Source organism: Pimephales promelas, chromosome 18, assembly GCF_988280905.1.
Source record: "Pimephales promelas chromosome 18, fPimPro1.hap1.1, whole genome shotgun sequence".
In the NCBI taxonomy this organism is placed as follows: domain Eukaryota; kingdom Metazoa; phylum Chordata; class Actinopteri; order Cypriniformes; family Leuciscidae; genus Pimephales; species Pimephales promelas.
In genome coordinates, this window is record NC_142786.1 from 16,931,715 (window position 1) to 16,958,614 (window position 26,900).

Sequence of the window (26,900 nt, forward strand, 5' to 3'; positions counted from 1 at the left end):
ATTATATTTATTTATTTATTTATTTATTTACGAAACAGTGTGTGACTGTTTCCTCATCTGCTAATCCTCAGCTCGACACACACACAACAGACCCTGCAGGAGATCAGCCTTAAACTGCTTCTGTTGAGGAACACCACAGAGTCAGTGAGAATACAGCAGTGTGTGTGTGCGTGTATGAGAGTGTGTGTGTGTGTGTGTGTGTGTGTGTGTGTGTGTGTGTGTGTGTGTGTGTGTGTGTGTGTGTGTGTGTGATAGACCTGTAAGGCAGTGTACAGTGAAGCTCCCGTCGACTGAAGGAAAGCGACTCGAATTCTCAGCAGATCCTCTTCACTGTGAGACACCATCACACCCTGAACCACTGAGGCCTGCACACACACACACACACACACACACACACACACACACACACACACACACACACACACACACACACACACACACACACACACACACACACACACATCTATTGATGAACCACTGAGGCCTGCACACACACACACACACACACATCAACACAAACACACACATCTACTGATGAACCACTGCGACCTGCGCACACTCGCACACATACGCACACACACAGATCTACAGCTGAACCACAAACACACACTAAACTGAACATTACACAACTACACTCAACATTAATAAACTAAAGAACTGTTTTTCCACTTTAAAGAATCTTTACCAATAAACAACCTTTATTTACAAAAGTGTACACACAAGTGATCTTGTATATTTTGTTTTAAAAAACTGCCTGTTTTGCATTTGAATGAGCATAATATCCATATTTTCATTGATACACAGCTGCCATACAAAGAAGACGTTTGTTTATTAACAGTGCAGCATTCATTCAAGAGAACTGCGCGCAAACACACACACACACACACACACACACACACACACACACACACACACACACACACACACTCACACACACACAGAGAGGACAAGGACTTTCACGGAACTGTTTTTATTAGTATTATTTATTGGGATATTTATTTCACACAATGTTGGCAAAACCTGATCATGCACACACACACACACACACACACACACACACACACACACACACACACACACACACACACACACACACACACACACAAACCTGGCAGCTGCATCAATCCAACTGAGTCTGAAATGAGATTTATAAAGATATTTCAGAAATAAGCTTACTTTCATGGTTTGGATCCGTTGAGCCAGGAACAGATGCTGGTTCTGTAAAGATCGAACTGACAGGGAGAAGAAACGATAAATCACATGCTGGATTTACACTGATTCCACATCAACACACACGTGACGTGGATTGAACACACATAAACACACATGTGATTTACACTGATTCCACATGAACACACATGTGACGGGGTTTTACCGAGTGTTTTCAGGCCTTTCCTCAGATCTCCAGACTGAAGTCCTTTAAAGCGTCCGTCTAAAGTGTCTTCCAGTGTCTGTCCTCTCTCCAGCTCCAGCTCTTCCAGCACTGGACACACACACACACACACACACACACACACACACACTCGCATCACACACTTGTAGTCGTCAACCTTACAGGAATTAAGGCTTAAACTGTTCCTGTGTTACGAGGATTTGCACGTGTATAAGGACTGATAGTTAACTGAAGAACTGAAACTGATGTGATTATAATCAGGTCAAATGTAGAATATAAAGGCCTTCGTATACTGTGTGCAGAACATCTACATGAATCAAGGCTTCTTCACTAATACTAATGTTTCACATTTACATTTGTAGAATAAAGTCATTATTTACTGTCTTTATGAAGCATTTCCCTTTTGATTAAATGTTGAAAAGCAACAATTTCCAGATTTATCTTCTTCTGGAGACATTTTCCACAGGTGAAACACACATACACACACACACACACACACATACACAGTTGAACAGACCGATTCGCAGATGATCCGGGCTTCTCGTGGTGAGGATTTGGATCCAAACATCAGCTGAAGGTTTCTTGTTTTTCAGCTCCTCAGATAAAGTCTGTAAACATCAGACAGTAATCTACGGATGCTCTGCTAAATGCTACACTCTAAAAAAAATACTGGGTGGTTTCAACCTAAATTTTGGGTCAAATATGGACAAACCCAAATGTTGGGTTAAAATGGAATTTAATTAACTTTTACTTTCAACTGTAATTTTTTAAATTACATTTTAACCCAACATTAGGGTTTGGCCACATTTGACCCGAATTTGGGTTGAAACAACCCAGCATTTTTTAGCATGTAAATGCTCCTTAAATCAGGATACATTTACTGGAGAAACACACAACAATCATGAAAATTCAGTGAGTTTGTGCTTAAAACAAGAACAAATATCTGTCAGTGGAGTGGAAGAATAATCTTGTTTTTCTAAAACTGATATTGGTCCTTCTGAGAGAACAGTCAACAATCGAATCCTGTTTCTGAGGTCTTCTAGAGGTCATCTAGAGGTTATCAGACGCAGTGAAGCGGATCAAACAAAGCAGAGTCAGCTTCACAGGTTTGATGATCTCAGAACATGAGCTGAAACTGGGACTGCGGATCTACATGGACTCACTGCTGTGTCCTGCTCAATCACTCCTGGCCCATTCTCTTTCTGATGAAGGACAGAGTGAAGATTACTTAGACAGACCATAAAACGGGATATTGATATAGTGATGATTCATCTACGCAATGAAATAGATTTTGTTGTAAATGTTTAACAGTGTGAGTCCTGCGTCTCACCTTCAACAATGCCACGATGATCTTGGAAAAATCCCCACTGGATTCACTGATCAAGTCTTTCTCCAAATCCCGCTTGAACTCTGTTAACGTCACAATGATGAAACATTCACACCCAGATTACAGAAAAGCTATATAAGTATCAGTGCCTGTGGAATAGTGATAATATAATAAATGCACTACTAAACTAAAAGTTTGTGGTCAGAAAGATTTATTTTTTAAACTAATTAATAGCGTTATTTAGAGAGGATGCATGAAATTGATCAAAAGTGACAGAAGAACAATGTTACAAAAGATTGTACTTCAAAATAAATGCTGTTCTTTTGAACATTTTTATTCATCAAATAATCCTGAAAAATAAAATGTATGACAGTTTCCACTGAAATCTGACCTGTTTTCAACACTGATAATAATCATAAATGTTTGTTGATCCTCATATTAGAGTGATTTATGAAGGATCATGTGACACTGAAGACTGAAGTAATAATGATAAATTCAGCTTTGATCACAGGAATAAATTACACTTCACTATATATTCACATAGAAAACAGATGATTTACACTGGAGTAATATTTCTCCAAATCGTCTCTGGTTACGTATGTAACCCTAGTTCCCTGAAGGGAACGAGACGCTGCGTGTAAACGCCGTGGGAACGCCTCTGCGTGACGAGTCATGAAGCACGTATGAAATCTGTCCAATGGCGAGACGGAACGTCATAGGCGGGGTGACGTATCGACCAGGAAACTATAAAGCATCCCCGAAACACAAGCGCAACAGCTTCTGATAGGACTGAAGCAAGCGCTCACGGGCATGCTGGGAGTATGGCATAGACACGCAGCGTCTCGTTCCCTTCAGGGAACTAGGGTTACATACGTAACCAGAGACGTTCCCATTCAGGGAACTTCGAGCTGCGTGTAAACGCCGTGGGAACGCTAATACCAACGCCGCCATGCGAGCAGGTGTCCGTTGTATGAAATCAGGCACATATTTAGACGAAAGCACCTGCGCCCCTGGAGCGGAGCTACCATACCCCTGGTTGAGTGAGCCCAGACAGCCAAAGGAGAAGGCTGACCGGCGGACTCATATGCAAATGAGATGGCCTCGACCACTCACTTACTCAACCTCTGCTCAGATGCGGGACAACCTTTCTTCGGAGGTCCAAAACAAACAGATAACTGTTCAGGCTTTCTCCACAGGGCAGCTCTGTGGACATAAGCATCTAGAGCCCTCAGAGGGCAGAGCAGATTAGTTTCTCTTGGTCTGACCTCACAATACCACGAAGAAAAAGAATTACCAATGGGTATCTCCCGTGAAAAGCTCCACTCAAAGGGACGTGGTAAGCAGATAGGCCACCACATACACCTTTAGTGTGGAGTGGGATAACCCTGTGGAGAAATGCTCCAAAGGAATTCCAGCACCGCCACACTGGGCAGTTAACTGGGTCCAACTGGTGTTCTCCCCACCAAGAGGTGAAACATTGCCACCTCAAGGCATATAATCTCCTCGTGGACGGAGCTCTGGATTGGAGGATGGTCTCCACGACCTCAGTCGAGAGACCCGATTCTATGAGCTGGGCCCCCTCAGAGGCCAAGCCACAACCTCCATAGATCTGGGCGGGGGTGAAGTATCGACCCGCATCCATACTCGGGCCGGCCAACGCGGGGCTACTAACAGTAGAAAGACCCCGACTCGGTGAACCCTCTCCAGAACTCCTGGGAGCAGAGCAATCGGGGGAAATGCGTACAGGGGTGACCTCGGCCACTCCTGTACCATCGCATCCAACCCCAGAGGGGCTGGTGGATACAGAGAAACCACAGCATGCAGTGTCTCAGTCCCTGGATTCAAATAGGCCTACCTCGGTATGACCGAAATGACTCCATAGGAGCTCCACCACCTCGGGGTGGAGTCTCCACTCCCCGGGCCTCGGCCCCTGCCTCGACAGGATGTCTGCTCCCCGATTTAAATATCCTGGGATATAAAATCGCCAAAGAAGAAGCTTCCCCTGGGCCCACAGAAGGATCTGGCGCTAGCCTGAATAATGGACATGAGCGCAGACCCCCTTGATGGTCTATAAAAAGACCCCCGATGTGCTGTCTGACCGGACAAGAACATGGTGACCCCTCAGGTCTGGGAGAAAGTCCACAGACCCCGGGCTGAGCGACCACTCATGATCGCCCCCAGCCCGTGAGGGAGGCGTATATCGTTAGCTTCTTTGGAACAATGAAGTAACGGCTGTAATACCCCAACTCTCTGTCGGGGGGAAGAACTCGTTCTATCGCCCCCTTCAGTAACAGAGCTTTCACCTCTTGTTCCATGACCAGAGCCTGCTCGGGGATACCACTGTAGGCAAAATCCCCCGAAAACGAGGCGGACGTGACCTGAACTGGATCGCGTACCCGCGTTCGATAGTCTGCAGGACCCATCGAGATATATTTGGAAGACTTTCCCATTCTGCCAGAAATTCCACTAAGGGTACCAGTCTCTCGAGACTGGCCTCTGGAGTAATTATAGAGACAGAAACAGTGCCCTGTGACCGCGCACAGGCAGGGTTTAACGACTGTTCTGTATCGCTCCTCGGAGCAAACGAGCTTCCCTCGGGAAACCACTCGCTAGGACCGTCTGCGCCCACCCTCACAGGCAGGTTCAGCAGAACGGGTCCCTGCAGACCCCCCTGGTGGTTTATGTAAGAGACCACAGACATGTTGTCTGACCGGACAAGAACATGATGATCTCTGAGGTCTGGGAGAAAGTGTTTCAGAGCCTGAAACGCCGCCATCATCTCTAGACAATTTATATGCCATCGGAGATGATGGTCTTGCCACAACCTGCGGGCCGAGCGACCACTCATGATCGCTCCCCAGCCCGTGAGAGAGGCATCCGTCGTCACCGTTACCCGGTGACACGGGGCTCCCAGCGCAGGTCCCAGGGACAGGAACCAAGGTTCTTTCCACATAGCCAGGGCACGGAGACCACGTCGCGTGACCTTGATCTTGCGGAGCGGCTTTCCCCTCGGGGAGAACCCCTTGGTCTTGAGCCACCACTGTAGTGGTCTCATGTACAGCAGGCCGCACGGTAACCCGTTGGATGCTGCTGCCATCAGACCCAGAATTCTCTGGAATTCCTTTACAGTGAGTGACTGGCCTAGCTTCACTTGCTTGACAGTCGAGATAATCGAGGCTATACAAGCCGGCGACAGACGTGCCTGCATCGTCGTCGAATCCCATACCACGCCTAGAAAAGTGGTCCGCTGAACTGGCGAAAGCACACTCTTCTTAGCGTTGAGTCTCAACCCCAACCTTCTGATATGGGCGAGGACGGCATCTCGATGCCGAATCGCCTGATGCTCCGATTGAGCCAGAATCAACCAATCGTCGATGTAATTTAAAATGCGAATGCCCTGGAGACGCAGCGGGCCAAGGCCGCGTCCATGCATTTCGTGAAGGTTCGAGGAGATAACGCTAGGCCGAATGGAAGGACCCGATATTGGTACGCTTCGCCCCAAAAAGCGAACCTCAGGAACTTCCGATGTTGCGGAAGGATGGAGATATGGAAGTACGCGTCTTTTTTTAGGTCTATCGTGACAAACCAGTCCTCGGACCTGATCTGTGACACGATCTGCTTGAGAGTCAGCATTTAGAACTTGAGCTTCCCTACTGACCGATTTAAGAGGCGCAGGTCTAAAATCGGACGCAGCCGCCCATCCTTCTTTGGAACAATGAAGTACCGGCTGTAATACCCCAGCTCTCTGTCGGGAGGAAGAACTCGTTCTATCGCCCCCTTCAGTAGCAGAGCTTTCACTTCTTGTTCCATAACCAGAGCCTGCTCGGGGGTCACCACTGTGGGCAAAACCCCCCGGAAACGAGGTGGACGCGACCTGAACTGGATCGCGTACCCGCGTTCGATAGTCTGCAGGACCCAACGAGATATATTTGGAAGACTTCCCCATTCTACCAGAAATTCTACTAAGGGTACCAGTCTCTCGAGACTGGCCTCTGGAGTAGTTTTTAAAAACAGAAACAGCGCCCTGTGACCGCGCACAGGCAGGGTTTAACGACCGTTCTGTATCGCTCCTCGGAGCAAACGAGCGTCCCTCGGGAAATCGCTCGCTGGGACCGTCTGCACCCCCCATTACAGGCAGGGTTGGCAGAACGAACCCCTGAGGGCACCGAGAGAGAGCGGGCGCCGGATTCAGCGGCGAACACCTCTGTCTCACGGTGGGGACCACCCTCAGTAGCCTGACACCAGTGGCGTCAGGACTTCTTCGACGAAGCCTTCCTGGCGACAATAACCGTCCTCAGATCGGTTCTATCCCGGGAAGACCTCGCCTGAGAACGCCGCGTCTCAGCCCAGTTTTGCTGGGGAGGAGCCCGAGACGCGACGCTCTCTCGACGGGCGGGGCTGCTCTCGCCCAGCAGCCCCCGAAGGATGAGTACGGAGGGGGAGACATTTCTGGAGCGCCGCTGCCTGTTTTTTTCCCGGTCGACAGCGGCGCATCCAGGAGAAACGCTTTATCTTTCTCCTTCATATTAGCCAGATTTAGCCACAGATGCCTCTCCGTGGCCACCAGGGCTGCCATAGAGCGGCCGACTGATCTGGCCGTCTCCTTGGTGGCACGGAGAGAAATATCTGCCGCCTGACGCAGTATCTCATTAATCACGTCAGTGCCGACGACCTCCCCCTCACTCATATCTCCTAGACCCAGCAATATTAGCATACATAGAGGTCTGGTGTGTCAAAATTCTAGCTGACACTGGTTTGTTCCACGATCTACACACCTCGGTGTGTAGATCGGGGAAGAAGGGCAAACACCGGCATGGAGGTAGTGAGTGTGATATTAAAAATCTCTCATCCATTTTACTCTCTCGACTCTTGTTTCTCAACTGGCCATTCAATGGTTAATTTTTCCACAGCCCGAGTCAAAAACCTCCATTTTTTTTTTTTTCCTTTTATTTTTACTACATTCGCGGGAGACTGGGATGGCAAACGAGCTTCCCTCGCTCTCCACTGAGTCCATAGACTCTGCATCCACACTTTCAACATCCAGCTCCTCAGAACTGGATAATTGAAGTGATGGCGCCTCAGCCCGGGCAGGAGAAACCGCAACGCGGACCCCCGCAGCGAGAACTGAGGCACTGGATCTACCAGGTAAGGGCAGAGAAAGGGCGGGGCCCGTCTCAATCCCCGCTGATAGATCCATCTGCGATCCCCACGACGCAAGCCTTCGCTGTGCCTCGGCAGCAGCGGGACCCGAGCCGCGGGGAGCGCGCACCGAACCACTCTCCTCGAAGAGTGCCCGGCTGGAGCGAAGTGTCTTCATGGGCAGACACTCACAGTGCACAGCCGGCCCCCTCGAGAGCCGACTGAGCATGCTGCACTCCCAAGCAAACAACACACAGATCGTGTGTATCCCCACCCGTGATGAAGCGAGGGCAGGGATGAACACACTTTCTGCTGTTGTTTGCTCGCCATATCAATATATATAAATATACAATATTAGACAGACAGACAAAATTCATACACAGAGCGCTTGTGAAGACTCAGAAGCTGTTGCGCTTGTGTTTCGGGGATGCTTTATAGTTTCCTGGTCGATACGTCACCCCGCCTATGACGTTCCGTCTCGCCATTGGACAGATTTCATACGTGCTTCATGACTCGTCACGCAGAGGCGTTCCCACGGCGTTTACACGCAGCTCGAAGTTCCCTGAATGGGAACTAACTGACTCCAATATTTTGAATAGAATGTGTATTCCATTCTCATATAAATATATTTAAAAAATGACTGAATTATCAGTTTTCTCAAAATGTCAATTCCATTCAAAGAATTTTTGTGGTTTGACTGTGAAAACCACCAATAATCAAAGACAAGGCTTTTACAGTTTTTCAGTCGCTAACAAGCATTTGTCCAAACAGTTGTCAAATTTTCAAAACTCTAAACACAATGGGCTTTATGCCTAGCTGCTCTACTTCCTGAACTTCAGCCAGCTTCTTGTTTCCTGTCTGCCATTATTGGCCAAATTGATTAATTCAGGTGTGTCTGATTATTGTTGCCATGACAACTGAGGTCAGGCACACCTGGATTAATCAATTTGGCCAATAATTGCAGACAGGAAACAAGGAGCTGGCTGAAGTTCAGGAAGTAGTGCTGCTGGGCATAAAGAAATGCAGTGCAGTGAGAAATGCAGTGAGAGGTGAAAAAAAACTTGGAAAAATATTTGTTTTTTACTGGAATGCTTTTGAATGTGAACATTACTCTACATGTGGACAGTTCCCAACCAAGACATGTAGTGTTAAGAAGGTGGATTGGATGTTTTTCATGCATATACCTGTAAAGGCCTGTACACACCGAATGAATATCAGCGCGCGTTACACGTCAGCATTTTTCAATGCGTTTTTTGTGTTCACACCCAAGAGTTTTCCGCTGACGATGAGAGTGAACATGCAAATTCATTCCCTGACATTAGATGGCGCTTAATGTAAAACAGAAATAATAATAGAATACTATACTAGGGTGATCATATTCATGTCTCAATGTTTTATTATGACAGATAAAAAAAACGAATGAAATAATGATAGAAATAATGTCTTCTGTATTAGAAAAATAAATATATAAATAATAAATAACTAAAAGAAATGCCTCCAAATGTAACAAAAATAGCTCTCACAAACTTACAAAAACGAACTAACAAACTCTATTTATATCTTTAGTTTTCATCCTCTTTATCTTGTTTTTCTTCCTCGTAGAGGCGTTATCTCCTCTCCTCACTTGTCAAAATCTAACTGACACTACGCACACTATGCGCAGTTCTCATCTCAACTCAGATTTCTATAAAGCACAAAGTGACCGTTTTACACATGTCCCAGGAAAACAGGACTGTTGGTCACCCTATACTATACTATTATTACAGAAATACTAATATAAACATTATAGCTCTTTATACTCTGAGACCAGCAACTCAACATTCATCTTGCCCATAGGTATCTTCTCTTTTTCGCGTTTGAGCGCCCCCCAAGTTGTGTTTTACTGTAACTTCAGAAGTACCAGACACGTGAGCAAACCCGCCAATCTCATTGGTCGGATAGGTTTTGACGCGGTGCATCAAACCAAAAAAACTAACCCGAGGCATTTTTTTAAAAAAAATGACCCTTTTACGCATGGCGTTTTTCGCGTCGGTGTGAACACTCACATTGGCGCCCATTGTTTAGTCACGAGGTGTTAAATGTCAACGAAAATCGTGTGCGAAATGGGTCCCGGTGTGAACAGGCCTTAAAGGGGAAATGAAGCAGTGAATCAAGTTTACATGATTTACAAGATGGATTTCCAATATAATCTTTTTGTCTAATGACTGTACCGAACATTAGTCGTCGGCAGTCAAAACACTGGTGTAAACACAGTTTGATGTCGCGATTTTCAATGCCCAGAGCCTGTTAAACTTGAGCCAACCAACCCCCTGACATCAACTGCACAATGGCGGCGCCCTGGCGGCGAAAGATAAAGTTTTTTCATTTTTTCTTCTAAATGTTTACATTTGTAATGTTTCTTATATATTTGTTGATTATATTGGAAATCCATCTTGTAAATCATGTAAATGTCACGGCGTGTTGAAGGCAGAAGTGGAGACAGAGTCCAGATTCAGAAGATGACTTTTACTTACAAAATATAAGGCAAGGATACAGGGAAACACGGGGTAACATCAAACATTGACCGACAAAGACTGACTGAATGAGGGAGAACTAAATACAAGCAGGAATCAAACATAATGAGGTGAGAACAGGTGACACAGATGATCAAGACGAGGAACAGGTGGCTGATGAGGGATTGAGTTCAGGAGTGGAGACAAGAGGATCCTGGGAAGTGTAGTGCTGATGACAAGACAGACTGGTGCAGACGAGGACTGTGACAGAACTCCCCTCTCCCGGAAGGCGTGGCCTCACGCCGCAACAGAGGAAGGAGGGGGGACGATCTGAGGGCTGAGCGGGGCGTGGCCAGGGCGGAGCAGGTTGAGGGCGTGGCCCGGGCGGAGCAGGCTGAGGGCGTGGCCAGGGCGAAGCAGGCTGAGGGCGTGGCCAGGGCGGAGCAGGCTGAGGGCGTGGCCAGGGCGGAGCAGGCTGAGGGTGGGACCAGGGCGGAGCAGGCTGAGGGCGTGACCATGGCGGAGCAGGTTGAGGGCGTGACCATGGCGGAGCAGGCTCAGGGCGAGACCAGGGCAGAGCAGGTTGAGGTCGTGACCATGGCTGAGCGGACCCTTCGGGCGGCCACGGCGATGAAGACCCTACAGGCGGCCACGGCGGTGAAGACCGCTCAGGCGGCCACGGCGGTGAAGAACCCTCAGGCGGCCACGGCGGTGAAGACCCCTCAGGCGGCCACGGCAGTGAAGGAGGGGGGACGATCTGAGGGCTGAGCGGGGCGTGGCCAGGGCGGAGCAGGTTGAGGGCGTGGCCCAGGCGGAGCAGGTTGAGGGCGTGGCCAGGGCGGAGCAGGCTGAGGGCGTGGCCAGGGCGGAGCAGGCTAAGGGCGTGGCCAGGGCGGAGCAGGCTGAGGGCGTGGCCAGGGCGGAGCAGGCTGAGGGCGTGGCCAGGGCGGAGCAGGCTGAGAGCGTGACCATGGCGGAGCAGGTTGAGGGCGTGGCCAGGGCGGAGCAGGCTCAGGGTGAGACCAGGGCGGAGCAGGTTGAGGTCGTGACCATGGCTGAGCGGACCCTTCGGGCGGCCACGGTGATGAAGACCCTTCAGGCGGCCACAGTGGTGAAGACCGCTCAGGCGGCCACGCCGGTGAAGACCCCTCAGGCGGCCACAGCGGTGAAGACCCCTCAGGCGGCCATGGCGGTAAAGACCCCTCAGGCGGCCACGGCGGTGAAGACCCCTCAGGCGGCCACGGCGGAACTGAAAGGCCGAAGAACCATGGCGCCAACGAAGTCCTGGCACGCTGAAGCTGCACCGTAGAGCCACGGGACCGAACAGGCGACGCGGGGACGGGTGACCGGAGTGACGATGAGGCGAGGGAGGCCGACGGGGAGACCAGAGGAAGGGAGGAGTCCAGGGATGCCGAAGGGGTGCAGGGTGAGGGTGCCGCCCTAATCCCGGAAGTCCGTGGCTGGTCCTGGGCGTCGAGCAACGAGGGCCGACCTGGTGTGGCGATCGAGCCCAGCGGAGCTTCCGGGCAGACGGACCGCGAAGGCGATGAGGGAGTGGTGGGTACAGGTGAAGGCGGAGGGCTGACAGGGTGAGATGAAGGTGTGGGCTCTGAGGACAGAAGTGTAGACCTGAACTCGGCCTTACGGAAGGGGCTTGAGTGAGCAGAGAGGATGACAAGCAGTGGTGGATGAACGGTCAAACTGTGATGGTTAGGAGGAGGTGGGAGAGGGAGGCTGGGAGGGACCATGGTCTCTGGCTCTGGCTGGACGTTCTCGGGCTCTGGCTGGACGGTCTCGTGCTCAGGCTGGACGGTCCCTGGCGAGGGCTGGCCAGGGCTGGATGGAACCAGCGATGAGGAGGGTTCAGGCTTGATGGGGCTGGACGGAACCAGCGATGAGGAGGGTTCAGGCTCGGCGGGGCTGAACGGGACCAGCGGTGAAGAGGGTTCAGGCTTGACGGGGCTGGACGGAACCAGCGATGAGGAGAGTTCAGGCTGGACGGGGCTGGACGGGACCAGCGGTGAAGAGGGTTCAGGCTTAACGGGGCTGGACAGAACCAGCGATGAGGAGAGTTCAGGCTCGACGAAGCTGGACGGGACCAGCGTTGAAGAAAGCTCAGGCTTGGCAGGGCTGACGTGGAGCTCAGGCTCGGCAGGGCTGACGTGGAGCGCAGGCTCGGCAGGGCTGACGTGGAGCGCAGGCTCGGCAGGGCTGACGGTGGGCTCAGGCTCGGCAGGGCTGGACGGCACCAGGAAGGCGGTGAGGCCTGGTGGGGTGAAGATGGTGGGTGTGTGTTGTTGAGTGGTGCTGTTATCTTCAGCCTCACCAACGGTGAAGGCTGACCCACTCAACCACAACACATGGTCCAGGTAACAGGAGAGGGTTCCTGGAAACGCAGCTGCTGGGGCTTGCTGGTACAGATGATTATCCAAACCCAGCCAAAAGACAGTTTTAAGTTATTATCTGACCAGCTTACCCCAGCAGAGAGTTCCAGGAAACTGGCGACATACTCCTCAATAGGGTGTCCATCTTGGAACACGTTGAACAGCGTTTGAGCTGGGGTGAGGAGAATACCCATGCTGAAACTTCTTTGGGGGTCGGTAAATCTGTCACGGCGTGTTGAAGGCAGAAGTGGAGACAGAGTCCAGATTCAGAAGAAGATGACTTTTACTTACAAAATATAAGGCAAGGATACAGACAAACACAGGGTAACATCAAACATTGACCGACAAAGACTGACTGAATGAGGGAGAACTAAATACAAGCAGGAATCAAACATAATGAGGTGAGAACAGGTGACACAGATGATCAAGACGAGGAACAGGTGGCTGATGAGGGAGTGAGTTCAGGAGTGGAGACAAGAGGATCCTGGGAAGTGTAGTGCTGATGACAAGACAGACTGGTGCAGACGAGGACTGTGACAGTAAACTTGATTCACTGCTTCATTTCCCCTTTAAAACTGAAAAATCAAATTCTATGTAGTTTTTGTAATGTCAACAATAGCCAGTATTTTGAAACCTGGTGTACTTTGATTGATTGCATGTACCTTGTGAAGTGAAAACAAGTGTTATTCTTTGACAGAATAATTTAATTTTGAGTAATATTTCCAGTGTTTTGGTAAATTTAGTGTGTGCAGAGAAAGATGTGTTCTATTATGAAATGAAGAGTTAGTGTATATTTAACAAAATGTGTTTTTGAGAAGAAAATGATCCATTTTGCCAATTGTGTTTTGTAGGTGTGAGTCTGTGTTAAGAGTTTAGAAAAAGTATCTGAATTATGGGTAAGCGCTTGTTAGCGATTGAAAAAAACGTCTCGGTTACGGATGTAACCCTTGTTCCCTGAGTAGGGAACGGAGACGTTACGTCGGAATGACGGAGAATGGGGGTTTCACATAGAAAGCCAATCCTCTTCGAGTATTTAATAATGAGCCAATGGCATGAAAATGCCTTGGGGCTGCGGAAATTTGCATAGCGTAACTCCGCCCCACCCCGTGGGTATAAAAGGAGGAAGTGAACGCAACCGCTGTATGTCTTCACTGAGGAGCCAAGACTGAACTCAGGCGTCTACCCAGCGGTACAGCAGAAGTGGCAAGGAGACGTAACGTCTCCGTTCCCTACTCAGGGAACGAGGGTTACATCCGTAACCAAGACGTTCCCTTTCGTAGTCACTCCGAGTTATGGCGGAATGACGGAGAATGGGGGTCCGTGCCATCACGCCATCTTCACAGCTGTCTTCCAGTGCCCTGCGAAAGTCTGGACTCCTAGCTTAGCTTATAACAGGAGTTACCTACTTTAACGCAGGAATACCAAGGTACACTGGGAAACATATCCCGGGAGGGACATGCTACCAAATGCCTACCGTAGGGAGGACTTACGAATACACATATGGCCTTATTAGGGACTTCATATGGAGATCACTGGAGCACCAACCTGAGGGTGGCTAAGAACTTAACTCTTGATGTGGCAGATGGCTTGCCAAGGGAAGACACATGCTCAGAGAGGCTTACAGTGGAGAATACACATGTGACAGTTACCATAGGGAACCGTGCACACGGAGGCACCTAGCCGGCATCCAGAGCCAGTGCAGTGGTGCCCGCATCAGAAGTGCTGGAGGATTCAGGGCTTCAACGGAAGACTCACTGAGGAATATCGCACTTATCCAGTCCGAGGAGTGGAATGGCGAGCAAGCGAAGACACCTAAGCGGGTCCAGTACTAGCGGGAGCGAGTACGCGAGAGGAGACCGGCTCTATTCGCAGATTATAGAATCTTGAGAAGGTGTTTGGTGTCACCCAGCCTGCAGCTCTGCATATGTCTGTTAGCGAGGCGCCATGCGCTAAAGCCCAAGAGGAAGCCACACTCCGAGTGGAGTGGGCCGTCACACCAAGGGGGCACAGTCAACCTTGCTGTTGGTAAGCCAAAGCGATGGCGTCCACTATCCAGTGAGACAGCCATTGCTTTGAGAGAGCCCTTCCCTTCTGGCTCCCCCCATAACAGACAAAGAGCTGGTCTGAGGTCCTGAAACACCGCGTTCTGTCAACGTAGGAGCGAAGCGCACATACCGGACAGAGCAGTGCCAAGGCTGGGTCTGCCTCCTCCAGGGGTAGCGCTTGCAGGTTCACCACCTGGTCCCGGAAGGGAGTGGTAGGAACCTTGGGCACATATCCAGGCCGGGGTCTCAAGAACACGTGAGAGTAAGCCGGCCCGAATTCCAGGCACGCTTCGTCAACGGAGAATGCGTGCAGGTCCCCTCCCCTCTTGATGGAGGCCAATGCAACAAGGAGTACTGTCTTCATAGACAGAAACTTTAACTCTACCGATTGCAAAGGCTCAAAGGGAGGCCTCTGCAGAGCACTTAGAACTACTGTGAGGTCCCAAGAGGGCACGAGGGGAGGGCGAGGCGGATTTAAACCCCCTCGCTTCCCTCAGGAACCTGATGACCAGGTCATGCTTTCCCACAGACTTACCTTCCACTGCATCATGAGACGCGGCAATGACAATTGCGACGTAAACCTTAAGGGTGGAGGGCGACAGCCTACGCTCCAACCCTTCTTGCAGGAAGGAAAGCACGACACCGATCGAACATCTCCGGGGGTCTTCTCCGCGGGAAGAGCACCAGTTAACGAAGAGGTTCCACTTCAACGCGTAGAGGTGTCTCGTGGACGACGCTCTAGCGGAAGTGATGGTTGCCGCCACCGCAGGTGGCAGCGAACTCAAACCTGCCTCGTCCCGTCCAGGAGCCACACGTGTAGCCTCCAGAGTTCGGGACGAGGGTGCCACAGGGTGCCCCGTCTCTGAGTGAGTAGATCTTGCCTCAGAGGAATAGGCCAAGGAGGTGCTGTCGCGAGGAGCATCAGTTTGGAGAACCATGTCTTGGTGGGCCAGTAAGGGGCTACCAGCAAGACCTGCTCCTCGTCCTCCTTGATCTTGCACAACACCCGTTCAAGAAGGCTCACTGGGGGAAACGCATACTTGCGTGGGCCCCGCGGCCAGCTGTGCGCCAGTGCGTATGTGCCGAGCGTGCCCTCGGACAGGGAATAAAACTGGGCGCAGTGGGATGAGTCCCGAGAGGCGAACAGGTCTATCTGTGCCTCCCCAAACTGGTCCCAAATCAGCTGGACCATCTGGGGATGGAGTCGCCATTCGCCGGAGATAGGGCGGACCTGTGACAGCTCGTCGGCCGCCAGGTTCCGGTCTCCTGGAATGTAACTGCACGAAGGGACCTCAGGTGCTTCTGACTCCATAGTTCCGCATGCAGCTCGAGAAAAAAGGGAATTGGGGTCGGCTGTGGCCGAGAGGCGGCAGCCTTGCCCAAAAAAACAATTATCCCTCCGCGAGAGATCGGGACAGGGCGGAGTTCCACTCCAGCCCGATGCTCACGGCAGGCCCGAGATAGCATGACCATCATCTCGGGATCAGACACGGGCAACGCTGTCGCTCCCGAGGGAGGCAGCGCAGCCACATCCTCACTTCCCGAGGAATCAAGCCCGCCTTGTGATGCTGCGATCGACATCGCATCATCCTCTGGAACGCCGAACGAAACAGACGGTACCTACGAAGAGGCAGACGCCTGAAGCGCTCGCTGGCTCTAACACTGGAGCGGTGGGTGTGGCCCGAGGAGCTAGCGTCGGGGGTTTGTTCCACACAGTCACCGTCAAATCACCCTGTCCGCGAGTCGAAGAGCTTCTAGGAAGAAGCAGAACGAGTAGCGGACACGGGGACTCTCACTTTTATCAGATCATTGAGTCTAGATCGCAGTGTAGAGATGGTCATGTTCCCACAGAAGGAACATGAGTCTGCCACGAACGCTGCTGCTGCATGCAGAATGCCCAGACACACAGAGCAGCGATCATGACCATCAGAAGATGACATGAATCGACCGCACCCAGAAGAACATGGGCGAACCATCTTTAAAAAGACGTGCCACGTGCAGCTAGTTTCAATAGAGAGGAGGAAATTCACTCTTTCAGCACTGAGGCGACCAGGGAGAAGCGCAAAGTCTGGCAGACCACTGCTTAGATCGCAGGCAATGCAGAATCTCGCTGGGTACCGCCGTCACACCAACACTGAAGAGGACGCTCGTCTCGAAGAGTTGTACTCATTGAAAATGGCTTGAGGAGTGAAGAAGTCTCTTGGCTCCGAAGCGAAAACATACTGCGGTTGCGTTCACTTCCTCCTTTTATACCCACGGGGTGGGGCGGAGTTACACTATGCAAATTCCACAGCCCCAAGGCATTAAATACTCGAAGAGGATTGGCTTTCTTTGCGAAACCCCCATTCTCCGTCATTCCGACGTAACTCGGAGTGACTACGAAAGGGAACTGTAATTGCATTAATACAAATGTTGTACATTTTCTTTAAAGCACCTTGACTGTATGTAGTCTTGATGTTGGCGAGCTGCAGTGGCGTCCTGGTGCACAACACCTCTAGAAGAGTTTCTTCATCCGTACCAGCACCCTAAACACACACACACACACACACACACATACCACGGATACAGTCTGAATGGATGTGGATTATGTATAGTGATCCAACACAGACACACACACACACACACACACACACATAGACTGGCACTATTAATGCTAAACCTCCATGGCTTTGCGCAAGCGATGGGCATCAAATAGCTCCGGGATCATCATCAAACTGAGTATCAGAGACTGCAGATCCCCGGAAAGAACCTTCTTCAGACTCGCCTGGAGTTCCTGTAACACACACAGACACACACACATTTTGCCTTCTCCTTGTGATCTGAATTTCATATAGTCTGTATTGAGATTATCCATTGACTTCAATTGATTTTACACAGAGTTAATAATATTTTCTGTTCCCTAAACCTAAACCATATCCTCAGAGACATCCCACTTCTCTTCTTCATCTACATGTCATCACTAGGATTTGTCAGTCAGAAACATGTTTTCCCATCACTGTTCTCATCTAGCAAATGGAGTGCATCATGGCTCAGTGCTCGGACTGCTTCTATTCTCCATCTACATGTCATCACTAGATCTGTCACTCAGAAACATGGCTTTTCCCACCACAGCTATACTGACACTCAGCCTGACAGACACAGCTGGATGCAGGACCATCACCCTAAACTAAACCTTGCGAAGACAGAACTGCTTGTGACCTCGGCCAAACCAAACACTACACAATAACTTCTCCATTCAGCTGTAGTTTCATCATCCATAACTCGATCTAGGACAGCCAGAAACCTTGGAGTTGTGATTGATGATCAGGTGAACTTCACAGATTGTTAAAACTCCCTGTTCTGCAGATTTGCCTTATACAACACCAGGAGGATCAGGTCGTTCCTATCAGAGCTACACAACTCCTTGTCCAAGCACTTGTTCTATCAAGAGTGGCCTATTGTAAAGCTCTCCGTCCAGCATCTGTCAAACCTCTGCAACTGATGTAGATGCTGCAGCAGGAGTGTGTTCATCGAGCCGAAGAGATGCACGTCACTCACACAGATAAACCTGCACTGCTGGCAGGACAACCACCAGTGACCATTTAGTCACTATGATGTATTATATTACTTGGTCACTCTTTATACTATTGGGCCACTATAAAGCACAAGGACTATTTTTGGTGGATTATTTGGAGATAAATTAGTTTCTTCCTTACCATTTGTGAGGCCTTCTTGTAGACGCGTGCCAGAGATTGTCTTTGAGCATTACTGCGATTGGTTATTATTCTCACAATGGTGCTCACATCTTTAACAAAAAGATATGGTAGTTTGAAATTAAAACATTTAAATATGACAGAAGACTAGCAGTCAGACTGTTACTAATGCAATAGTCATTCCTATAAATGAACCTTTCTTCTCCAGAGCAGCTTGAAGGATGGTAACATCTCTCTCGGGACGGAAATTCGGGAAGGGCCGAACTGATCCCAGCGTTCCCCACCACATGCCTTCAGTCTGAGGGAGAGAAACATACAGGACTCGGTGAAAGTGTAGAAGAAAAAATTAGGGATGCACAATATGTCGGCCACCATATCGGTATCAGCCAATATATTATGTTCATTTTTAATGTTATCTTTATTGCCCCAATAAGAAAATTTGTTCGATATATTAAAGCTGACAAATGAAGAGTTCAGATGCAAAAGCCTCTAAATGCCATTTGAAATTTTCTTCTTTAATAATGATTTTTTATCAAACTTGTATATTTAAGTTCAGTAATTTCACTTAAATAACAATTAATAGGTAATTATCATTGCCATTTAAGTGAAATTAATAATAATAATAATAATAATAATAATAATAATTCATTACATTTATATAGCGCTTTTTTTTCTGGAAACTCAAAGCGCTTCACATAGAGGGGGGGGGGATCTCCTCAACCACCACCAATGTGCAGCATCCACCTGGATGATGCGACGGCAGCCATATTGCGCCAGAACGCTCACCACACACCAGCTTACTGGTGGAGAGGAGACAGTGATGAAGCCAATTGGTGTATATGGGGATGATTAGGAGGCCATGATGGACAGAGGCCACTGGGCAAATTTGGCCAGGATGCCGGGGTTACACCCCTACTCTTTCGAAAGACATCCTGGGATTTTTTATGACCACAGAGAGTCAGGACCTCGGTTTAACATCTCATCCGAAGGACGGTTCTCTTTTGACAGCATAGTGTCCCCATCACTTTACTGGGGTGTTAGGACCCACACAGACCACAGGGTGAGCACCCCCTGCTGGCCTCACTAACACCTCTTCCAGCAGCAACCTGGTTTTTCTCAGAAGGTCTCCCATCCAGGTACTAACCAGGCTCAGCCCTGCTTAGCTTTAGTGGGCAACCAGTCTTGGGCTACAGGGTGATATGGCTGCTGGTAATTACTGAACTTAAATATACAAGTTTGCTAAAAATCATCATTAAAGAAGAAAATTTCAAATGGCATTTAGAGGCTTTTGCATCTGAACTCTTCAAATAATGGTATTGTAACACTTTACAATAAGGTTCATTAGTTAACATTAGTAATGCATTAACTAACGACGAGCAATGCATTAGTTACAGTGTTTATTAATCTTTTTTTAATGTTAGTTAATATAAATACAGCTGTTCATTGTGCGTTCATGTTTGTTCACAGCGCATTAACTAATGTTAACTAATACAACCTTTGATTTTAATAATGTATTATTGTAAATGTTGGAATTAATATTAACTAAGATTAATAAATGCTGAATAAGTATTTGTCACAGTGTCTGGTTGTGTTCCCTTGTTTGTCCACTAGATGTCCTCCTTCCCCTCGGTGTCATGTACATCTGGAACTGCATTTCCCATCATCCTGTTCTGTCACTTACTGATCATTGTTCTCAGCTGTTCCCACTCACATCATTTGTATCTGACTATTTATACCCTGTCTGTTTCTGTGTTCATTGTGGATTCCTTGTTTATTGTCGTCACACTTCGGGTGTCTGCAGGCTGTCTGCTTCTTGTTTGTTTTATGTTTTTGGACTGCCTTTCTGGAATTTTGACCCTTTGCCTGGACTGGTTTTGTGAGTACGGATTTCCCATTAAAAATACTGCATTTGGATCTAACGTTTCCTGTCTGTGTGTATCGTGACAGAAGGAATCCACCCGAGGGGTCTTCACCGCCCTGGCCGCCTGAGGGGTCTTCACCGCCCTGGCCACCCGAGGGGTCTTCACCGCCCTGGCCGCCCGAGGGATCTTCACCGCCCTGGCCGCCCGAGGGATCTTCGCCGCCCTGGCCGCCCGAGGGATCTTCGCCGCCCTGGCCGCCCGAGGGATCTTCGCCGCCCTGGCCGCCCGAGGGATCTTCGCCGCCCTGGCCGCCCGAGGGATCTTCGCCGCCCTGGCCGCCCGAGGGATCTTCGCCGCCCTGGCCGCCCGAGGGATCTTCGCCGCCCTGGCCGCCCGAGGGATCTTCGCCGCCCTGGCCGCCCGAGGGATCTTCGCCGCCCTGGCCGCCCGAGGGATCTTCGCCGCCCTGGCCGCCCGAGGGATCTTCGCCGCCCTGGCCGCCCGAGGGATCTTCGCCGCCCTGGCCGCCCGAGGGATCTTCGCCGCCCTGGCCGCCCGAGGGGTCTTCGCCGCCCTGGCCGCCCGAGGGGTCTTCGCCGCCCTGGCCGCCCGAGGGGTCTTCGCCGCCCTGGCCGCCCGAGGGGTCTTCGCCGCCCTGGCCGCCCGAGGGGTCTTCGCCGCCCTGGCCGCCCGAGGGGTCTTCGCCGCCCTGGCCGCCCGAGGGGTCTTCACCGCCCTGGCCGCCCGAGGGGTCTGCACCGCCCTGGCCGCCCGAGGGGTCTGCTCCGCCCTGGCCGCCCGAGGGGTCTGCTCCGCCCTGGCCGCCCGAGGGGTCTGCTCCGCCCTGGCCGCCCGAGGGGTCTGCTCCGCCCTGGCCGCCCGAGGGGTCTGCTCCGCCCTGGCCGCCCGAGGGGTCTGCTCCGCCCTGGCCGCCCGAGGGGTCTTCACCACCCTGGCCGCCCGATGGACCCTATGTTTCGCCCTGGTCCCTGATTAAGCCCTCACCCCTTGTTCCTGTCTCCCTTCATGGACCTGGCCCACCATCCCTCCCCCTGATCCTCCACCGTTCCACCTCCCTCCTGAACTCTTGTGATTGTGTTGTTGTTGTCGTGGAGTGTCTGGTAGCCACTCCGTAGAGGGGGGGGTTATGTCACAGTGTCTGGTTGTGTTCCCTTGTTTGTCCACTAGATGTCCTCCTTCCCCTCGGTGTCATGTACATCTGGAACTGCATTTCCCATCATCCTGTTCTGTCACTTACTGATCATTGTTCTCAGCTTTTCCCACTCACATTATTTGTATCTGACTATTTATACCCTGTCTGTTTCTGTGTTCATTGTGGATTCCTTGTTTATTGTCACCACACTTCGGGTGTCTGCATTCTGTCTGCTTCTTGTTTGTTTTATGTTTTTGGACTGCCTTTCTGGAATTTTGACCCTTTGCCTGGACTGGTTTTGTGAGTACGGATTTCCCATTAAAAATACTGCATTTGGATCTAACGTTTCCTGTGTGTGTGTATCGTGACAGTATTGTTCATTCTTAATACATGTTAACTAATGTAGTTAACTAATGTTAACTAATGAACCTTATTGTAAAGTGTTACCCAAATAATGTATTATTTCTTTCAGCTGAGACTCTTCAGATGCGCACTGTTCAACATGATGGATTTGGAATCTCTTCAAAAAAGTGCAACATGTCGTAAAGGCAACATACAATTATAATGAGATAAAATATATAATCGTGTGCTTGGGACATGGCTTTTAATGGTGAAAGTTTTGTTTTTGTAATCAGGCTCTCAAAAATTATATAAAAAATTTGGATTTAGATGTATCAGCCAATATATCACTTATCGGTTTTTAAAATATAAAGAATTATCGGTTATCGTATCGGCCACAATTTTCAACTTGGTTTATCCCTAGAAAAAATGGTTTTGAGAAGATGATTCACGACAAACAATGCTCCTGAAGTACAAACCCAATTCCATAAAAGTTGGGACACTGTACAAATTGTGAATAAAAACAGAATGCAATGATGTGGAAGTTTCATTTTAAGGGAAAAATAAGTTGATTTTAAATTTCATGGCATCAACACATCTCAAAAAAGTTGGGACAAGGCCATTTTTACCACTGTGTGGCATCCCCTCTTCTTTTAATAACAGTCTGCAAACGTCTGGGGACTGAGGAGACAAGTTGCTCAAGTTTAGGAATAGGAATGTTGTCCCATTCTTGTCTAATAAAGGCTTCTAGCTGCTCAACTGTCTTAGGTCTTCTTTGTTGCATCTTCCTCTTTATGATGCGCCAAATGTTTTCTATGGGTGAAAGATCTGGACTGCAGGCTGGCCATTTCAGTACCCGGATCCTTCTTCTACGCAGCCATGATGTTGTAATTGATGCAGTATGTGGTTTGGCATTGTCTTGTTGGAAAATACAAGGTCTTCCCTGAAAGAGACGATGTCTGGATGGGAGCATATGTTGTTCTAGAACTTGGATATACCTTTCAGCATTGATGGTGCCTTTCCAGATGTGTAAGCTGCTCATGCCACACGCACTCATGCAACCCCATACCATCAGAGATGCAGGCTTCTGAACTGAGCGCTGATAACAACTTGGGTTGTCCTTGTCCTCTTTAGTCCGGATGACATGGCGTCCCAGTTTTCCAAAAAGAACTTCAAATTTTGATTCGTCTGACCACAGAACAGTTTTCCACTTTGCTAGAGTCCACTTTAAATGAGCCTTGGCCCAGAGAAAACGCCTGCGCTTCGGGTTCCCGTTTAGATATGGCTTCTTTTTTGACCTATAGAGCTTTAGCCGGCAACGGTGAATGACACCGTGGATTGTGTTCACTGACAATGTTTTCTGGAAGTATTCTTGAGCCCATTACAGTAGCATTCCTGTGTGTGATGCAGTGCCGTCTAAGGGCCCGAAGATCACGGGCATTCAGTATGGGTTTTCCGGCCTTGACCCTTATGCACAGAGATTGTTCCAGATTCTCTGAATCTTTGGATGATATTATGCACTGTTGATGATGATAACTTCAAACTCTTTGCAATTTTTCTCTGAGAAACTCCTTTCTGATATTGCTCCACTATTTTTTGCCTCAGCATTGGGGGAATTGGTGATCCTCTGCCCATCTTGACTTCTGAGAGACACTGCCACTCTGAGAGGCTCTTTTTATACCCAATCATGTTGCCAATTGACCTAATAAGTTGCAAATTGGTCCTCCAGCTACTCCTTATATGTACATTTAACTTTTCTGGCCTCTTATTGCTACCTGTCCCAACTTTTTTGTAGCTCTCATGAAATCCAAAAGGAGACAATATTTGGCATGGCAATTCAAAATGTCTCACTTTCAACATTTGATACGTCATCTATGTTGTATTCTAAATATAATATTGAAATTTGAAACTTCCACATCATTGCATTCTGTTTTTATTCACAATTTGTACAGTGTCCCAACTTTTATGGAATTGGGTTTGTACAACACGACAACTGATACAGAGCAAAAGAGTGCAGATCCAGACACTGACCATCAGAGGAGACAGATCCTGGGAGTTTGACTCTTTCTCCATCGCAGAACTTATCAGTGAAGGAAGTTAGGAAGTCTGGAGGAAAAGCAGTCCAAGGGTTTTCAACTAGCATGTACTAACATTTAAATGAATCGTTTCATACGATGCATTTATTGTGTAGATGCAGGCTTATTGTGCTTATATTTAAAAAAATACCTGCATGTTTTAATTTCTCTAATTACATCTCTAATTACACTGTTGACCTCTTCACCCACCCATAAACCAGCAAACCAGTCCCACACTGCAAAACATCACGCTCTTCCTCAGGGTTTCTGTCTCGATTTGCAGCATAAATATTCATAAATTAAGATCTATATACTGTAGAAGCAAAATAACTGAAGATATTAGGTCTTGTTTTCTGAAAAAAAAAATCCTAAAAATGAAGTGAGTTTGTGCTTAAAACAAGAACAAATATCTGTCAGTGGAGTCAGAAAAATAACCCTTTGATAGAGCAGATATTTGTTCTTGTTTTAAGCACAAACTGATGATTGTTTTGTTGAAAACAAGGCTTCATATCTGAAAGACGGAAGGTGTTTTACCTGCTGAAGTGTGTATAAATCTCAGTCTGAGGTTGAGTTTCAGCTCTTTTATAGATGCTGGATCTTATTGAACTCAATATAGCGCAGGATGAAAACTCAATGTTTTAAAAGGCTTACGAGGAATAAACCGCTCCTGTTTTCCATACGCTGTAGTTCTCAGATGCGTCGGATGCAAAAACGTCTCAGAACAGAACGTCTCAAACCAAATAGAAGATCTCAATGGCTCCGATCGGATCAGATCAGATATCCGCTCATGGGTGTAACCTGGACACGCACAAAAACCTTGAAAACCTGCAGAACTGGAAGACTCAATCGACTGGATTCCTCCCAAAATGTTCTTTGGAAGAATCTTTGTGATTCAGGAAAGTTTATGTTTCAATTTACAGTGTCGGTGGTAAAGATTCAGTGTAAAACAGGTTGTAATCTGAGAAATGTGAGAGACTGTTGTTAATGTCAACAGAGCTGAACTTGACTGTGCAAATAAGCTCAAGTCAAACACAAGAAAGATCAGGAGAGTTCTCCACCTGAAAGAACAACACTGGCGTTGGGAGATCTCACGACATCTGCATGCTTCTCATTCACACACACACACACACACACACACCGTTATCAGACATCTTTCAGACCTGCCAACCTAGAAGAAATTTTATGAGTTTTAACTTGCACTGCAATGCAACAGTGAGTACAAAGTTTCAATCCTGCTCAACTCCATCTCATTATTCATGATTGATTAATATTGTATTGCATATAATTTTTAAATTGGCTGCTTAATTGATTGTTCCAATATCCAAACATGATATAAAAATCCTACAGGGAAAAGGGCTTATATTTGTGCTTTCTTTGCATTTGAACATTAGGCTACACATTATAAACAGGACACGCATTAGCTGAATATACTTTAGCCAATCCAAATAAATTTCTAGAAAACAGTTAACAATGAATAGACAGGAGTCCTGTCACAGACCAATAATTGTTCAAATAAGACGAAGATCCGACATAATGAGGGCTGTTAACAGTAAAGCGTCCGTTGCTTCACGATTAGTAAAAACACGAATAGACAAGACAAAAAGCTTTGACATTTTGACAATGAAAACACAAGCAAGAACTTTGTCTGTCAATTTTTATTTTATAAATATCTTTTCTCTCTGTGTGTGCGCGAGTCTGTTTGTGAGAGAGCTCGTGCAGCACTGATGCATGAGATCATACAACGGTCGTTTTTAATCCAGTACGGAAAAGTACGCCAACTAACTCTAGTTTTCATACAAAATAAATACATAACATAATTCTGTACTTTAGTTATTATTAACATAATAACTTAACACATGCAGGCTATGTCTCAACCCTTTACAGTCTATGTTCTCAACACTGATGAGGCCCCGTCCACACTATTGCGTTTTCGTTTAAAAACGGAGATCTTTTGCAACGTTTGCACCTCACGTCCACACTAAAATGGGAAAAACGAAGACCTAAAACGGAGAAGTTTAGAAATGCTGGAGCTGCGTTTTGCGTTTTGAATCTCCGGAGGGTGTTTTATGGACGAGACAAAACCATAGCCACGCAAAACAAGCAAGTACTTCAGACTCTAACTCAACTGGTGCTTTGATGTAAATTGAATAACCTCTCTAAGAAAAGAAGGTTTAAATTAACGCTTGGTGGTCCTTTCAGGTCATGTCTTACGTGCATATAGAAAGTTGAAACTTTCTCTCACTCTTTCCAACTCACTCTTTCCCTTTCGCGACTGTATGAATGTGTGTGTGCGTGATTATGATTTAGACCTTAGTTTTGTGGTTAGAATAGCTAATAAAGTCTTGTCCATATATTTGAAAAGATATTTGCCTTGTGTCGTGTTTGCACATTTAATGTCTTGTACTGTTCTATCTAAAGTTACCTTGCTAAGACATAGTGTTTCACTATAGATTGGGTATTTATATCCTTACAAAGGTTATAATTACGTCCCGTTCAAATGAAACATTTTAGTTATTTAAATGTAACTACATGGCTGCGCCTGCATATGTGTTCTGATCAGTCGCTATAGGAAACTAGAGCCCCTTTCACACAGAGATTCCAGAAAATACACGGATAATGTGACCCAGCATTTGTTCCGGGATTGTTTGATTTCGGTTTATTCACACTGCAAGGGATTTGCCGGGATCTTTAAGTGCGTTCACACACAACCCGTAAAAATCCCGGGAAGACAGACACATGACGTCAGGATGAGACGTATAACGGACGCGTCGAAAACACTTAAACGCGCATACCGTACACCCGCTGGTGAACGATCTCAGCTTCAGTGCGGATAGTGAGGAGCTCCTGGTCTCTGCTTCGCTCCAGTTTGCAGGTAGTTGTTCGTCCTTTATTTGTTGATGACGAACACAAACTTTCTTCTAAGAGCAACAGAGTCGCGCGATGGCACGAGCGTCATCACTATGACACACCCTTTACGGCATTGGTCCTGGCTTTTGTTC

At 48.1% G+C, this 26,900-nt stretch overlaps 1 protein-coding gene across 3 annotated transcripts; it reads right to left on the reverse strand.

The window, feature by feature from the left end:
• Positions 1-25,015, reverse strand: anxa14 (annexin A14). 3 transcript variants are annotated; one of them, XM_039654276.2, is made up of 13 exons: positions 24,553-25,014; positions 23,858-23,932; positions 18,668-18,770; positions 18,476-18,564; positions 17,440-17,553; positions 17,215-17,305; positions 2,724-2,803; positions 2,557-2,595; positions 1,911-2,001; positions 1,376-1,483; positions 1,177-1,232; positions 258-365; positions 1-120 (listed from the first exon to the last, which is right to left on the reverse strand). In XM_039654276.2, exons 2-13 carry the CDS (start codon positions 23,897-23,899, stop codon positions 61-63), a joined length of 981 nt encoding a protein of 326 aa, XP_039510210.1. In that variant the 5' UTR covers positions 23,900-23,932; positions 24,553-25,014; the 3' UTR covers positions 1-60. The 3 variants fall into 3 exon arrangements, with proteins under 3 accessions (XP_039510210.1, XP_039510209.1, XP_088979054.1); XM_039654275.2 differs by having other exon boundaries at positions 2-120; positions 24,436-25,014; XM_089122928.1 differs by lacking the exons at positions 1-120; positions 258-365 and adding an exon at positions 449-484 and having other exon boundaries at positions 24,436-25,015.
• Positions 25,016-26,900: the final 1,885 nt, after the last annotated feature.